Raw genomic sequence first — 16,615 nt, forward strand, 5'->3', positions numbered from 1 at the left:
ACACTGATGAGAAGAACTACATCTTGTTGCGCGTCTATCGATTATTCACGAGGATCATCGATAACAGTTATGAAAATTTAAGATGGACCAACCAAGTGAGCAGGCAAGATTTAGGGAAGGTTTCTCTAACTATCGACCACATCGATCACTCAAATTCTAGAATAGATTAGTGGAGTTCCAATAGCCTGTGTAAACTGTGCAAATATCTAAATAATAATAATCATGCATGTTTAGATGTAATAAAAACCCTTTCGAAACCTTGAACGAATGCACTGACACCATTTTAAGAGAGTAGGAAAATATTTGTAAAAATCGGTACGTCACCGTGTACATTGCATCGCTCATCACGGGAGGCTTTCGTCCAGAAGTGGATCAACCATGGCTGATGATGAATGTTTAACAAGTGCTACCTGCAATGAAGTTGAGCGCAATTGTGACAGCGTCTACAAGGCAGTGTAAATATTTGTTTTACAATACAGGCTCCCCTATGACGACAATTCGCGGAACACCCCGGTTATGACATTAAAGTGCATGGGCTGTAGTTTCACATTCATAAAGAGGGTCATTATCGCATGGCAACTAGATTATTCTCTACACAGCAGAATGGATGATTTGAGTTTTCACTCGGTGCTTAACTACTAAATTAATGCTCCCTGTTGGGGATTGATTACATGAAGTGCAACATTAAATGTTGTGTGTGTACAGCACTGGTGACTGGGCTGAGACAGCGCTATCAATCTCGCAGCTATATTTGTTTAAGTGGTACACAGGGACTAATATTCCACAACAGGCAATTGCGTTGTACTGCAAAATTTGCATGCTCGAGACCAGGTTCTTCGCGTTGATGGAAACAACAAAGTTGCAACCGATGGCACAAAATCCACACTACCCCATCCGTCATCATATATAAAGTGGGCATATTCTAGCTCTGAAAAGGTTGCATTTTGATTTGGATAAGCATTTGTAACTGAGCATTTAGATAAAAAAAAAATGTTGAAGTATATAAAATATGTGCCATGTAGTCTCAATAAAAGCCGAATGAAGTGACCTCTCAAGAAGTTATTTGATGTCATCTTCTGGGGCCCATTCTCTGATCCACAGTTCTACGCTGCTCACCGAAAGAGATTTTTACGTAAACTTCTTAGTCTCATGGCTCGGCCTGGTGGCTCAGTAGTACAGCGAGGGGCTCACAGTCGGAAGGCTGCAAGTTCAGATTCTGGTTGTGGGTCGACTCAGCCCGTCATCCCTATGGGGGTCAATAAAACAATGACCACTTTGTGGGGAAGCCAGTAGTGGTTGTCCAATGAAAAGCCTCGCCCCTGCCACAGGAATGAGACATTTCCACCACTATATACTCTTTGTTTTTTCGGTAAAGTCACGTAGGTTAAAAATTAAATTAAATTAATAAAAATAAAATAATAAAAATCACGACGTTTCGGAGGCAACACAAGTCTCCGTCATCAGGTGGGAAACGTCGTGATTTTTATTATTATTTTATTTTTTATTAATTTTAATTTCATTTTTTATCTACGTGACTTTACCGAAAAAACTAAGAGTATGAATCCTTGCAGTCACGAAAGCTTCAAATCTAGAATTTCCACCACTGATTATCCAGGGGCTGTGAACAGGCGACGAGCACCGCCTCGATGCTCATTTGAACAACGATATCACGGACTTTTATTTGTACGTGACTTGAAACGCAGTCAGAACATAATCGGAGCATATAAAACAACAACAAAAAGATTAGACACTCGTTTTAACTCGGTGTTATCCCCGTGGGAGAAAGGGAGCTGAAAGCACCTGAATGACTACACCTGTCAGGAGCTTATCCCTCTCCTCCCCCCCTTGTTAAACTAGAAATGATAGCTCCCAAGCGATCCTTGCCACCGCAGTTAATGTCAAGATCAAAGCGCGTCCGGTTCGCACGTTGTGTGCCGATATTTCACGCAGATGTGTTCATCGGCGTCTCTGGATCCCGAGTGTGGAATCTGTCAGTAGGACCCAGATGTGGCTCTCGAAACAGGTGTATTCGTTATTGCTCTATATTTTTGTACGAGCACACGGCATTAATTAGTCCCCAAGTGATGACGAATTCAAACTAGCCTGCGGTTGTGACGTGCGTCACCACTCCCGTGCTACGGCGGTGGGGTTAGTGGGTCGCAAAGAGATCCATGTGTGCATGGAACCCAGAACAGATGTTGACCATACTGTGCCATTCACTTTTTTGAGGCTGAGTTGACCTCGAGTAGGTCTAGGCCACGTTAATATAACAATGCCGTTATGATTGCATACATATATACAATACCCTATAGAGGGCTTCCCCAGAGCTCCCTCCCTTTGTTGTACCTTCCCGCGCCTCCGATTCGCATGGGTGGCTACGTACGGTGCGAAAAAAGTTCAACGTACATAGGCGCAGGCCTTTCCGGCAGCAGTGTGGTGAGCAAACAGTTTGCAGGGCTGCGCCTTTACCTTTTTTAAATCCTTTATTAAATCCTTTATATTAAGTTCGCTTGCTTGCGTGCTTGCTTGCTTGCTTACGACCGTGCAAATCTTTCGGTCGTTTTTTAACCCACTTCCCGTGATCCAATCGAGCTGACATTTTGCACACAGACTCGTTGTGCATGACAATGTATTTTCGTGAAATTTTTTTCCCAAAATTTTACACTGTTTAGGATTTTTTTAAAAATATTTAATTACCAATTGCTTAATGGTGGCAGGCAATCATCTGACCCATAGGTAGCAGCCATCTCAAGCCAGAGGACGAGAGGACTCTAGACGCCACGCATATAAAGTATTTATAGTGAAAAACTTTGTTTTTACGGGTTAATTTTTTTCGAATTCAGTGGATATTTCAAGTTTCATTTATTAGGTATAGCCCTTTGAGCCATGAGGCTCTTGAGTCGGGTGCAACCGCAACAAACAAAATATGAACAGAGAACATCTTAAAGCGACGAAACGCAACAGAAACATCCTGGAATAAACCAGCAAATATTAAAAAATAAACCCACCGTATTACAACGCTGCACAAAACTCCCAGTGTGATGCAAGTCAAACAATAACAACCATAGGACAATTTAGATTAAAGTTAGCAAATGTAACGTTACATATGTGCACTCTCCACCCAGTCTTATTTTACACGCATGAGCACACGTGTCCTGCTGAGTTGAACAGTGGAGGATCGCTCGGTTCACTACCAGAAGGCCCTCATCAGTAGGGGCGGGAGGGGCGGTAAATGTCGTCCTCAGATTGTAAATATTGTGGCTTTACTCTCCAACACACCGGCGTGCTGTACTCGTAGCGAATTGGCATGTTCTGTTTACCTGACAAACCTTACTAATTGGCTGTGTCGGGTGTTGGTGGGTTTAACGACACATTTATATATTTACGCGATCTAACCAAAAACACGTCTATGTTTTTTGCAAATTCTTTTGTCTAGGCGCCCTCCTCCTCTAACCCAGCTTAAATATACGCTTCCAAGCTTGGTGGTACTCTTAGTTATTTCGGTAAAGTCACGTAGGTAAAAAATGAAATAAAAATTAATAAAAATAAAAAATAAAATCACGACGTTTCGGAGGCAACACAAGTCTCCGTCATCAGGTGGGACCGTCACAGCCAGATTGACGGTCCCACCTGATGACGGAGACTTGTGTTGCCTCCGAAACGTCGTCATTTTATTGTTTTATTTTTATTAATTTTTATTTCATTTTTTACCTACGTGACTTTACCGAAAGAACTAAGAGTATGAATCCTTGCAGTCACAAAAGCTTCAAATCTAGAATGAAGCTTGGTGGTGTTTATTCAGACGCTGTCTTTCCTACAGACCTGTTCTTAACCTGAGGACGGCTGCTTGTGTTGTGGCCGAAACGTTGTGAGAATTGTATTTTATTATGTTTTATTTTTATTATTTCCCTTCTACGTGACTTTACCGAAAGAACCAAGTAAATGAATCCCTCCAGTCACGAAAGCTTTAAATATAAATTTAAAACCTCTATGTTGGCTGGGGGGGGGGGGGTGCTTCACTCAGCTCATCATCCTTCTGAAGGCCAATAAAATAAGCACGCAGCTTTGTGGCAAGTCAACAGCGGTGGCCTTGTGGAGGGACTGACTTCCAGCACATTAAATGCGGAATTCCCATCACCGGCTCCAGGTCCAGCAGAGTAGATGACTACTGTACAGCGCTCCTTTGAGGATGGAGCCACGTGGAACCATATTTTCTAAGCCTACTCCTCCTCAACCCTCCCCCCCCAAATATGGATCATTGTATTGCCTCCGAAAACCGACGTTTTATGTGACACGTTGACTTGAACATCGCAGCTTAACATGTCTAATCTCCGATATTGAGTGTCGGATCTCATCTGTGCGAAGACATGGGTGAGCGTCCCATCACTCCGTGTGCATCCACTCCGAGTCCTAATGGCATCCCCTTGCGAGCGGGCAATGGTGTCTAACGTTTTATGACATTTACAAGGGCAGCTCACGACCAAGTCGCCTCCCCAGAGATTGATTTACAGGATTAAAGGTCAAGGACGAGCCGCTACCCCCCCCCCTCCCCACACCTCACGCACCCTGCATCCGTTCGCGCTCGTGATATCTTTCAAAGTCTTTGATGAAAACCGATAGGAAATTCGAGCGGCATGATTTAGGCAGCGATTGCCTTCTAAGGTGCGGATGTCAAAGGCCAACATTGCAATGTTCCCCATGACAGTCCTTGAAAGATGGATTACCTGCGTCATATTATACATGAACTATACTTTTCAGCTCTTTAAGCATATAATATTACATTATATTCGTTCTAGAGTGAGTTTTTTGTTTGTTTGTTACAAAAGCACAATGTTTAATGTAAATACAACATAAAATACGATATTTTAGTGATATTAATTTCGTAATAAAATATCAGATAGAAAATATCACGTAGTTATTCTTAGTGACAAGCATGTTAACGGTAAACAGTGGGCCTGCAGAGTGATATTTGTTTATTTTGTAAGAAATACGTATGTTACATTCCCATAAAAACACGTTTACATATTTCCCAGATTAAACATGCGCCTATTTTGTAGTATTATTAATGATTTTGCCCATATGCTACTTACAATGTAAGATTATACTGTATTGTGATTCTCAAAATGTAGGTTTCAGCTGGGAGAGGAGAGACACAACAGGAGGCAATTTATGAACCTACATGCACGCACGTAAACAAAAGTGGAGGCTTCCATTTACCCATAGAGACTGGGAAAATGACTTTATCAAGTATCTATTAAGGCCAGCACCATCCGTACATCATGAGGCCAGATAGTAACACCAATTGCTTGGCAACTTTGTCTCTAAGGAGCTAAGGTTAACGCACTACACTGCACGCATATTTTCTGCTAAGCAGATCCATACGAAGCCCAAGACCGATTCATAAACCAACCGCCCACTGACTTTTATCTGCAATCACACCAAATTCCCTAACACATCGTTGGCCAAAACGCTAACATTACACGCACACATTCACATACATATTAACAAACATATCCCATTAAGAAGACTTTTATAACTTTTTTTATTGCACTCCAAATGCAATCTGGTTTATTGATTATAGAAGGGCACACGCATGGAGATTCATGGACATCATTTGCAAACATACACAAATTGCTGCTCAAACGTAGGGTCATTGGAAATATGATCTAATAGAGAGACTGTTGCACCCAAAGAGTGACCAACGTAGAGTTAAGAAAAAGGTTGCACACAGAAGAAGACGACGACCTGATGATGCAGGCAGTGGCGAGAAGGAAACTGGCACTATATTTGGACACGTATGTAGGATGGACAACAACAGGAAAATCAAAAAGTGTGCTGTTCGGAAAAATGGAAGGAACCGGAAAGAGAGGAAGAGCTCAGAGAATGGCTTGACAACGACGACGACAGAAAGAGATTGATTTGAAGCTTTCGTCACTGCAGGAATCCATAGTCTTTGGTTTTTTTCGGTAAAGTCACGTAGGTATAAAATAAGATAAATCACGACGTTTCGGGGGCAACACAAGCGTCCATCATCAGGTGGGACAGCATGGTCTGCTGTTGAGGCAAACTGTTTTAAAAGGTTTGAAATGGGTGTAGCCCAAGGGTCATAAAGAAGTGACCGGGGCTAGTGATGTTAATGTGAGAGATTAGCATGATGTTAATGTGAGAGATTAGCATGATGTTAATGTGAGAAACTAGAGGGCACGGAAGTGGCTATGTCAATGTGAGGGATTAGCACCATGTTAATGTGAGAAACTAGAGGGCATGGAAGTGGCTATGTTAATGTGAGAGATTAGCGTGATGTTCGGATTACACCCGTTGGGTTGCACTCCCTCGTGGAGGAGGCCGATCTTCTCCTTGTTTTCTACAGTTACATGCTAATTTCTCACATTAACATCACTAGCCCCGGCCACTTCTTTATGACCCTTGGGCTACACCCATTTCAAACCTTTTGAAACAGTCTGCCTCAGCAGCAGACCATGCTTTCCCACCTGATGACGGATGCTTGTGTTGCGCCCGAAATGTCGTGATTTATTTTATTTTATACCTACGTGACTTTGCCGAAAGAACCAAAGGGTATAGAAAGGGATTGGTGCCAGGAAGATGTGGCCACCACTTGAGCATATTGGTACAAAACAGAAGAAAGTTGAAACAAATGACGTAATGTGCAGTGGACACCTACGGCCCATCTGCCCACGGATCGTGATGACGATAATGAGACTGCTGCCAGGGTCAATGGATCATCAATCAAAATAATGTGGAATTCCCATCAATGGCTTAGGGCAGCCAGCCGAAGGAGATGACTGTTGCCGCAATTTTCCCCATCGTCCCACATCTAGCGACCTGCCCTGCTCCCCCCCCTGATCCACGTGCTCCTCATTCTGTATCTCAACGTAATTCTAAGCACACCCTTCTGCAAGATTCTTTGAAACATATTTTGCACGTCTTTTCATTTTCTTTGTTGGATGTCCGTGTTTCCGGTCCGTGCGTCATGGCATGTTATATGTATTCGTATACCGTGGTGGAGGTGGTAGAGGTATTGGTGGTGTTTGTGGTGGTAGTAGAGGTGGTGGTGGTGTTTGTGGTGGTGGTGGTAGAAGTGGTGGTGGTGGTGTTGGTGGTGGTAGTGGTGGAGGTGGTGCTGGTGGAGGTGGTGGAGGTGGTGGTGGTGGTGGTGGTGGTGGAGGTGGTGCTGGTAGAGGTGGTGGTGGAGGTAGTGGTAGAGGTGGTGGTGTTGGTGGTGGTAGAGGTGGTGGTGGTGGCGGTAGAGGTAGTGGTGGAGGTGGTGTTGGTGGTGGTAGTGGTGGAGGTGGTGCTGGTGGAGGTGGTGCTGGTAGAGGTAGTGGTGGTGGTGGAGGTGGTGGTGGAGGTGGTGGTGTTGGTGGACGTGGTAGAGGTAGTGGTGGTGGTGTTGGTGGTGGTAGAGGTGTTGGTGGTGGTAGAGGTGGTGGTGGTGGCGGTAGAGGTGGTGGAGGTGGTGGTGTTGGTGGTGGTGGTGGTGGAGGTGGTGCTGGTAGAGGTGGTGGTGGTGGAGGTGGTGGTGGAGGTAGTGTTGGTGGTGTTGGTGGACGTGGTTCTATGACGGAATCCATGCATGTGCATAATTTTCTCCCTTGTTTATTATGCCACGGTCAAGTAATTATCATTGCGCTTCAATGCAAAACACAAGACGGACCGTTTTGCCACCGCATGCGCAAAGTGAGCTGTACATTCAGCGTAATGAAATGAACGAGCAGAATCTATATGCATGCGGCGGCTCTAAACGTTATGGCTCGTGCAAACAACAGATGGGGATATGCTCGAAAATCACGCAGATTCCATACCGCGTGGCACTGGATGTTGTAGCTAGTGGCGGCTTGTGCCCTTATTTAACCCGGAAAATGCTAAGGGCGACAACACGCTCTTGCTGAGGCGTGACTTCTGGGTGTTAAATGGACAGCAGATAGCATGCACTGGAAGCCTCTGGTCCAAGTGTATAATTTTAAGAAGGTAAAAAAAAAACGACAGACGAGGTGGCTTAGGGGGTTAGGCACTGATCCGGTACTGCTGATATCCTGGAATCAACTCTGGGCTTCAGTAATCTGTGATCAAACTGGGCTCTCCAGTGTAGCAAGGCAATATTCTACATCCAGTTGCTAATAGCTCATCTCATTGCATTTATTATTTCACTTAATTTGCTGAAAATCCCGCTCGATTTGAAAGTAAAATGAGTTTGATTGACACGTGACAAACCTCTCTCTCTATCGCAGGGCCTGCAAGAGAGCGTAGCGCACCTGCAGTGGATAACCTGTCACTTGAAGGAATCTCAGGGTAGTTCTGTGATTTCATCTTCTGCGGATCATTCTCGAATGCGGAGTGATTCAATGCTCTGTGGAAATTCCGAGGTGACTATTTGTCTCGTGACATGACGAAGAGAGCCAAATTGGAATGCAATAGGGAATAAGATAAGGAAGTATTTAAAGAAGGTAAAAGATGTAAGCATTCACTATTGAATTGAGCATGACGTAGTATACATCTGTTCGTGGACCTGGGCCAGTGGTGACAGCTCTACATTCATATGACTGGAGCCAATCTCATATTAGGAATACACCTGTCAACTACCCAAAGAGTTAAAGTCTGATAATGATGGGAAAACCCATCAAAAACAGAAACATGACCACAATGCAGTTCTTCCGAACTGATGGTATTTTATAACGCACAGGGCAATGAGCTTTTCTGCATGAAATGAACACCTTTGTGTATTGCGAAATATATTCCCAAAATGTGATGCTTATTTTTTACAATCTTTTGACAGCTAATGAGTTTGGATTTGAGACCTTCCAAATGCGAGTCACGCACTCGAATTACTTTGATGGTTCCCACAATGGGAAAGTGGATTTTCCAGGACTGCCAATGAAGAGAAACACTGCACCATGCTTGTTAAACAGAGACTATTTGGCATGGACCTGACATGCAGCTGGAACCAGTGTCGCCACGAACACAACCACTGCTCTTGATACTGCAGGGGTGCCGGCCTGATGTAAATGTTAGCACACTGGACTTGCAATCCTGAGGTCCCTGGTTTGATTTGTAACAGTTGAAACATTGGGCAATGTCCTATCTCCCCCCCCCCCCGCCTCTGTCCGCTTAGCGGTGTACATGGGAACACTGATAATGCGACCTCAGCAAGGTCGCGTATGGTGGAGTATAGTGTGGGCACTCTGATTTCTTCCAAAACGTCTGGCTGGAATGAAAGTGTCGACCAAAATATAAATATGCGCACCTCTCGAGAGCTTTCTCTCGTGGAAGCCCTTTCGCTAGCAGTGGCACGAGTAAGAAATTGCAGGGCTGCAACTCTACCGTTTTCCTTTACCGACTGATACTTCTAATTCCTTAGCGCCGTACAAATTACAGCCAAGAACTGACCTGGTTGACATTTTGTGGTTGGAAACACTGTTGTGAGTGGAAGCAAAAGATTTGCGAAGTTGCCTTTAAAACCCCACCAAAATGGGAACGGTGCCTTGCGCCATCGCGTATCGGCTGCTCGATGGCACCCTCGCGGGAGGCGCGCATACGACCTTTCGGGAATCAAGGCCTGCGCGTGTGTCACTGCCAACGCTCCCCGCCGGGGGGAAGGGGGGGGTGGTGATACCGGGTGAGCAGAGCTCCCGTACCCGAGATTTATCATCCTCACCGTTCCCAAAGCGGGCCCGGAGAGTGACTCACCCTGGGAAACTGAGCTCCCGGGTCTCCCCCCCCGCCCGTCGCCATCGCTCAGGCTGCACCATCAGCGCGCGCCGGTCACTCGCCGTTTTTTTCTCCCGATTGGACGCCGACGAGACGTACTCGTTACGCGATGGGCGCTCAATTACCGCTTAATTGCACAAATCGACGTTAATGAAAGCAGCTCAAGAGGTCGAAGTGCCTCCACGCTCAAGCGAGCCTCTGGGCGGGAGCAGGGGGGGCCCTGCGTGTGGCTCCCGGTGGCCTTGAGACTTTGGTAGAATCACGTAGAATGGAAATAATAAAATAATAAAAATAAAACATAATAAAATAATTCTCACGACGTTAATATGTTTTATGTTTATTATTTTATTATTTCCATTCTACGTGACTTTACCGAAAGAACCAAGAAGATGAATCCCTGCAGTCACGAAAGCTTTAAATCGAAACTTTGGTAGAAATTCCACATTCACTTTGGCAGGGGACAGTTTTTCTACAGGTCAAGCAGTTTTGACCTTCCCATGAAGCGGTATTTTTTTTTGTGATCAATGGTTACAGGAATTGCTTTTCTGCTCAAACGTCAAAGTGTGTTTTGCTCAAATGAGCATTGTCGGCAGTGCTCATCTCTTGTTTATCGTCCTGAGCCATTGGTTGCAATTCCACATTCCTGTGGCGGGGATGTTGATTGTACGACGTGTGAATTGCATATTTCCCTTTTTAAAGCATTCTTTTTAGAAAACACTTTTTTTTATCATGACGTAAATTAATATTCTGCTCAAACGTCAAAGTGATTTCTTGCTCAAAGCACCATTGAGGCAGGGCTCAGCTCCTGTTTACAGCCTTGCGTGAGCGATGGGACTTCCACATTTCTGCGGCAGGGGAAAGTCTCTCCAGGTGACGACCACCGTTCATTTCCTCTAAGGTGTGACGCTCACGCTGCTGAGTATGTGAAAGACGATTTGTCGAGTCAACCCTAAACGAGGATTTGCAATTGCAACCTTCAACTCGCGAGTAAAGAGCTCGAACAACACACAGTGTCGTCTCGTCAGCTCCGCTCGCATGGAAGGGCACACAGCAAAAAACGAACTCCCGATGCATCGGCTCTGCAGGATGCAACGCTGTATAACGTCATCCTTTGGCGACTAAATAATGGAAAGTTCGTTTTATCGATGCCGCAAAGTAAACGTGATGAATTGCGTCTAATGTTTGAAAGGAAATTGGAGGAATAAAGGCAATGCAATATTTTACGCGCATTTCCATCTGAACAGACGCCATTTGCGCATCGATGTTCGAGTCCATTTGACATTGAGAAGGAATAGGCCGCAGTACGTTCGCATCGGGGCCAATATTTAAGTGCCAGAAATCAATAAGTAATGTTCCCTCAAAAATACACAAGTGACCTTATTTAATGTGCTGTGCACAGCTTAATTTGGATACACACGGGTACAGATTTTCTACTTAGCAAGTTCTCTGCGTGCTGAAATTACGCACGCAGAACGATGAGCAGAGCATGGCAAGCTTTAATTCGTTGTTACGGCATTAAGCGTTCACATAATTGGCAGCTGTGTTTTAATATTCAACGGACCAAAACTTGGTTTATCTAAAACATGTATTGTTGAAGCATGGATAACAAGCCAACATCAACAAGGAAAACGTTGTATGCAGATCAACATTGCATTGGCAGCTGGAGCAGTAATTTAAATAAGTATAACATAGGATTTTGATTCTAAATACACAGCCATACATCATATTAAATGACAGAAGCTAGATGAAAGTCAAAGTGGATTTCTGCTCAGATGTGTTTGGGATTATGCCAACCTCTTTGCTAACCCACCCTGAGGCAGTGCTGCAAATTCCAAATTCACATGCCAGCCCTGAGTCAATCCATAGCATGGACATTGCATTGTATGCAGCGCTCGAAGTGAACTCCTATTCACAACGGACAAACTACGATGACAATTCAATTTCGATTTAAAGCTTTCGTGACTGCAGGGATGCATCTTCTTGGTTCTTTCGGTAAAGTCACGTAGAAGGGAAATAATAAAATAATATAAATATAAAACAATAAAATTCTCACGACGTTTCGACTGCAACACAAGCAATCATCATCAGGAGTGAAAGCCACAGCAAGAAAATTGGAAAAAAGTGGCGGTTTTTCCTTTTTTCAAACTTTCTTGCTGTGGATTTCACACCTGATGATGATTGCTTGTGTTGCAGTCGAAACGTCGTGAGAATGTTTATTATATTTTATTATTTTATTATTTTATTATTTCCCTTCTACGTGACTTTACGATGACAATGGTTATATTTTGGATGGCCCAGCTCTGGCATCAGGAATTGGGAATGTCGATACATTGATTAGGGCCCGAATGAGAAGCATGTACCGTCTGGATATTCATTTGAGCAGGGGGACACTTTTGACTTTGACATCTGTCAAATTAATCCACGTGGCCTTGGCTTGATCGAATTAAGTTGAAAAACAGATTTGTTTTTGTGCGGCGATAGGTGACCTGGCTCAGACTATCAGATTCACAATGTCACGATCGTACAATAGCCTCCACTTGCAAATGATGTTCGAGATTGTTGAGCATCGAAATTAGAATACACAGAAATGCTTTCAGTAGTTTTCACACACACACACAATATATTATCCGCCAGCGGTAGCTCGAATTAAACCATGTTTGCTGGAACGAGTTGGCACAGCGGCAAATGCAATGACAATTGCGCTACACGGCTACCCTTGCGGTGTGCACATCCCCCTTGTATAAAGCCTGACAGACCAACAATGGGAGAGCACATTGCGTCAATGCATCGGAACGACTTACCAAGACAAGCCGTTCTGATGCACACTGACTCCGCCAAACGTCAATTTACCCAGGAAGGCATAGCGAAGTAAAAGAGAACTAACAATAGAACGCAGAGTACCATACTGCAATGCTGTGCGAGGCGGTTGGATGGCTTAGGGAGATAATACCTCCGATGAGCACGGTTTGGCTGCGTACGGTGCGAAAGAAGTTCAACATTCATACAATACTGTAGCAATAGCCAAATCAATGAGCGCAAGATACGCCTTCGTCAAACGCCGTAGTTATCCGCACATTGTTCCCTTTGTTTTCTTCCCAACAGTTTTCCTCCAACAAATTTGGAATTCCCCCAACCGTCTTCTCTTTTCCCAGGCTCTCATAACCTTGCACCAATGCAGGGGGCGTGTTACACTCTCTCATCTACGACAAACAACTGTGACGGTGCTATTTGTTGCCTTGACCGTTTGATGCTTTGGGCCTGCGCTCAGCAGCTGTGTTAGAAACATTTGTTTTGTCCAGCGAGCCATGTACGTTTAACACTAAACGGAAAGTTTATAGGGCAGGAGCAGCGGCGGCGGCGGAAGACGCAGGTGTGTGTTCATACTCTTAGTTCTTTCGGTAAAGTCACGTAGGTAAAAAATGAAATTAAAATTAATAAAAATAAAACAATAAAAAAATAAAAATAAAAAACCACGACGTTTCGGAGGCAACACAGGTCTCCGTCATCAGGTGTGTTGCCTCCGAAACGTCGTGATTATTATAATTTTTTTTTATTTTTTATTAATTTTAATTTCATTTTTTACCTACGTGACTTTACCGAAAGAACTAAGAGTATGAATCCTTGCAGTCACGAAAGCTTCAAATCTAGAATCAGGTGTGTGTTGTTCGCTGGGCCCTCACCTGTGAAGTTGGCTTGCTCCTCTCCGTCGCACAGCAGGCGTTCTGAGCACACCGTGCTCGAGGCGACCAGCAGAAGCACGAACAGCATCTAGCCGCCCAGGAAACAGGTTGCGTCAGCTGGGTTCACTTGACCATGTGTGTTGAACTTCTTTCGCACCGTACGTAGCAAAGCGTGATAATCGGGGGTGCGGGGGAAGGACAACAATCTAAATTCAAAGAGCAGAGGCGTTGGGAATTGCCACTCCCTGGATATGCCAATGGTCTTAACACATTCCTGCGGAGGGAGCTGGTAGGAACGTTGGGTTGCTCGGTCAATGGCCAGGGTCAACGGCGGCGTGGTGTATTCCGCAAATATGGCCGACTGTGAGGGCGGGCACAAGCCGGCGTGAGTAGGTTAAACGTTGAGTTTTATAAGGGCACCACGGGGTGACCAGCCCATCTCCACCCAGCCCCACCCCTCCCACCCCCCACCCAGCCCCACCCTCCCCACCCTCCCCACCCAGCCCCTCCCCACCCTCCCCACCCAGCCCCTCCCCACCCTCCCCTCTCCAACCAACCCCACAATAATCCCCTGTGGGCTGGTGTAACCAGGAGGTTCCTACCAGTATCATAGGGGATGTTTGGCTGGCAGGGCTCAAGACGGAGGTGGGTGTTAACGCACCTTCGATGGGCACGGTTGGCTACGAACGGTGCGAAAGAAGTGCAACATTCATACAGGAGTGCGCACACGGCGGCATCGATATGAAGACTGGCATCTCTGGGAGCAGCCAAGACCTGTACGTGTGTTGAACCTCTTTCGAACCTTACATAGCCAGCCGTGCTAATCGGCGGTGTGGCGGGAAGGACAAACTAAACACGAATAGCAATTCTAAAGAAATACGTTTTCAACCTAGATTATTTAAAAGTGCATAACTCTAGTGACTTCCTGATATCTGAAGGAAGAGCGTTCCAGACGGCCGCAGAAGCGCATCTGAAAGGGGCTCACATCAGTAGCACGTAGTCTCTTAACCGGTTCTGAGGTTCGGGTCAAATTTACTTAGAGGAGGGAAATTAGAATTTTGGGGGCTCCAATTTGTACAATGAACACTGAGGCGGCGCTCAGCTCCTGGTTATGATGGCACTTGGTACGGTGTGGTGAATTTACTTCCCCACAAAGTCGCAGTTATTGTATCAACTCAGGGAGGGATGATGGGCTAAGCCAAACTCCAACCAGGATTTGAACTCGCAACCTTCCGTTTGCGAGCCACTCGGAGTTTACCGCCACCCATGCCAAATGCCCCATTGTTATTTTGCCGTGGTTACCTCACGAATGATTTGGTGACTGAGTTGGCAGCGATTTCACAAGCGCAAACAACAAAAAAACCCCATAAAATGATACCGTGTCAAATTGGATATTAAGAAGAGGAATCGTTTGAAACGTCACCTACTGTTACGTTTTACATTTTAAGACGAATGTGATTAAGTGTTTTGGTTGCTTCAGCACTGTTTTTTTATGTTATGTACGCATTGCAAAGCGTGATCAACATTAAAATGAACAAAACTAATTTCATGTCGGAACATGACCGGCAGCGGTACGCATAGTGATGCTGCTGCTTTAACGACCGAATTTTACTGTGGAATTAGTGCTACTGCATTGCCTTCCAACCATTATAAAGCAGTGCTGTATATATGTTGGTGCTTTGGGGGGGGGGATGGGGGCTCAAGGGTCAAGCCCCTATAGCCCCTGCTGCGTTAATCTGGCCCTGGGCCCGACTTGTGTTGGGTGAAATTGTACAATGGGGCAATGGGGGAGTAGAGGGTGTTTAACACGTGGTAGTAATGGGGAGTAGAGGGTGTTTAACACGTGGTAGTAATGGGGAGTAGAGGGTGTTTAACACGTGGTAGTAATGGGGTAGTAGAGGGTGTTTAACACGTGGTAGTAATGGGGAGTAGAGGGTGTTTAACACGTGGTAGTAATGGGGAGTGGAGGGTGTTTAACACGTGGTAGTAATGGGGAGTGGAGGGTGTTTAACACGTGGTAGTAATGGAGAGTGGAGGGTGTTTAACACGTGGTAGTAATGAGGAGTGGAGGGTGTTTAACACGTGGTAGTAATGGAGAGTGGAGGGTGTTTAACACGTGGTAGTAATGGGGAGTGGAGGGTGTTTAACACGTGGTAGTAATGGGGAGTGGAGGGTGTTTAACACGTGGTAGTAATGGGGAGTGGAGGGTGTTTAACACGTGGTAGTAATGGAGAGTGGAGGGTGTTTAACACGTGGTAGTAATGGGGAGTAGAGGGTGTTTAACACGTGGTAGTAATGGGGAGTGGAGGGTGTTTAACACGTGGTAGTAATGGGGAGTGGAGGGTGTTTAACACGTGGTAGTAATGGGGAGTGGAGGGTGTTTAACACGTGGTAGTAATGGGGAGTGGAGGGTGTTTAACACGTGGTAGTAATGGGGAGTGGAGGGTGTTTAACACGTGGTAGTAATGGGGTAGTAGAGGGTGTTTAACACGTGGTAGTAATGGGGAGTGGAGGGTGTTTAACACGTGGTAGTAATGGGGTAGTAGAGGGTGTTTAACACGTGGTAGTAATGGGGAGTGGAGGGTGTTTAACACGTGGTAGTAATGGGGAGTGGAGGGTGTTTAACACGTGGTAGTAATGGGGAGTGGAGGGTGTTTAACACGTGGTAGTAATGGAGAGTGGAGGGTGTTTAACACGTGGTAGTAATGGGGAGTAGAGGGTGTTTAACACGTGGTAGTAATGGGGAGTGGAGGGTGTTTAACACGTGGTAGTAATGGGGTAGTAGAGGGTGTTTAACACGTGGTAGTAATGGAGAGTGGAGGGTGTTTAACACGTGGTAGTAATGGAGAGTGGAGGGTGTTTAACACGTGGTAGTAATGGGGAGTGGAGGGTGTTTAACACGTGGTAGTAATGGGGAGTAGAGGGTGTTTAACACGTGGTAGTAATGGGGAGTAGAGGGTGTTTAACACGTGGTAGTAATGGGGTAGTAGAGGGTGTTTAACACGTGGTAGTAATGGAGAGTGGAGGGTGTTTAACACGTGGTAGTAATGGGGAGTGGAGGGTGTTTAACACGTGGTAGTAATGGGGAGTGGAGGGTGTTTAACACGTGGTAGTAATGGAGAGTGGAGGGTGTTTAACACGTGGTAGTAATGGGGAGTGGAGGGTGTTTAACACGTGGTAGTAATGGGGAGTAGAGGGTGTTTAACACG

At 45.3% G+C, this 16,615-nt stretch overlaps 1 protein-coding gene across 2 annotated transcripts in view; it reads right to left on the reverse strand.

Annotated features, from left to right (window-relative positions):
• Positions 1-16,615, reverse strand: part of LOC144724529 (corticotropin-releasing factor receptor 2-like) — a 101,126-nt gene that overhangs the window by 40,549 nt on the left and 43,962 nt on the right. For both annotated transcript variants that reach the window (XM_078603753.1, XM_078603752.1), the window contains exon 2: positions 13,407-13,494. In XM_078603753.1, coding sequence (XP_078459879.1) covers positions 13,407-13,494 — 88 coding nt within the window. The remainder of the gene's footprint in view (positions 1-13,406; positions 13,495-16,615) is intronic.

This window comes from Lampetra planeri, chromosome 21 (genome assembly GCF_965212315.1).
Source record: "Lampetra planeri chromosome 21, kcLamPlan1.2.h2, whole genome shotgun sequence".
Taxonomy (NCBI): Eukaryota; Metazoa; Chordata; class Hyperoartia; order Petromyzontiformes; family Petromyzontidae; genus Lampetra; species Lampetra planeri.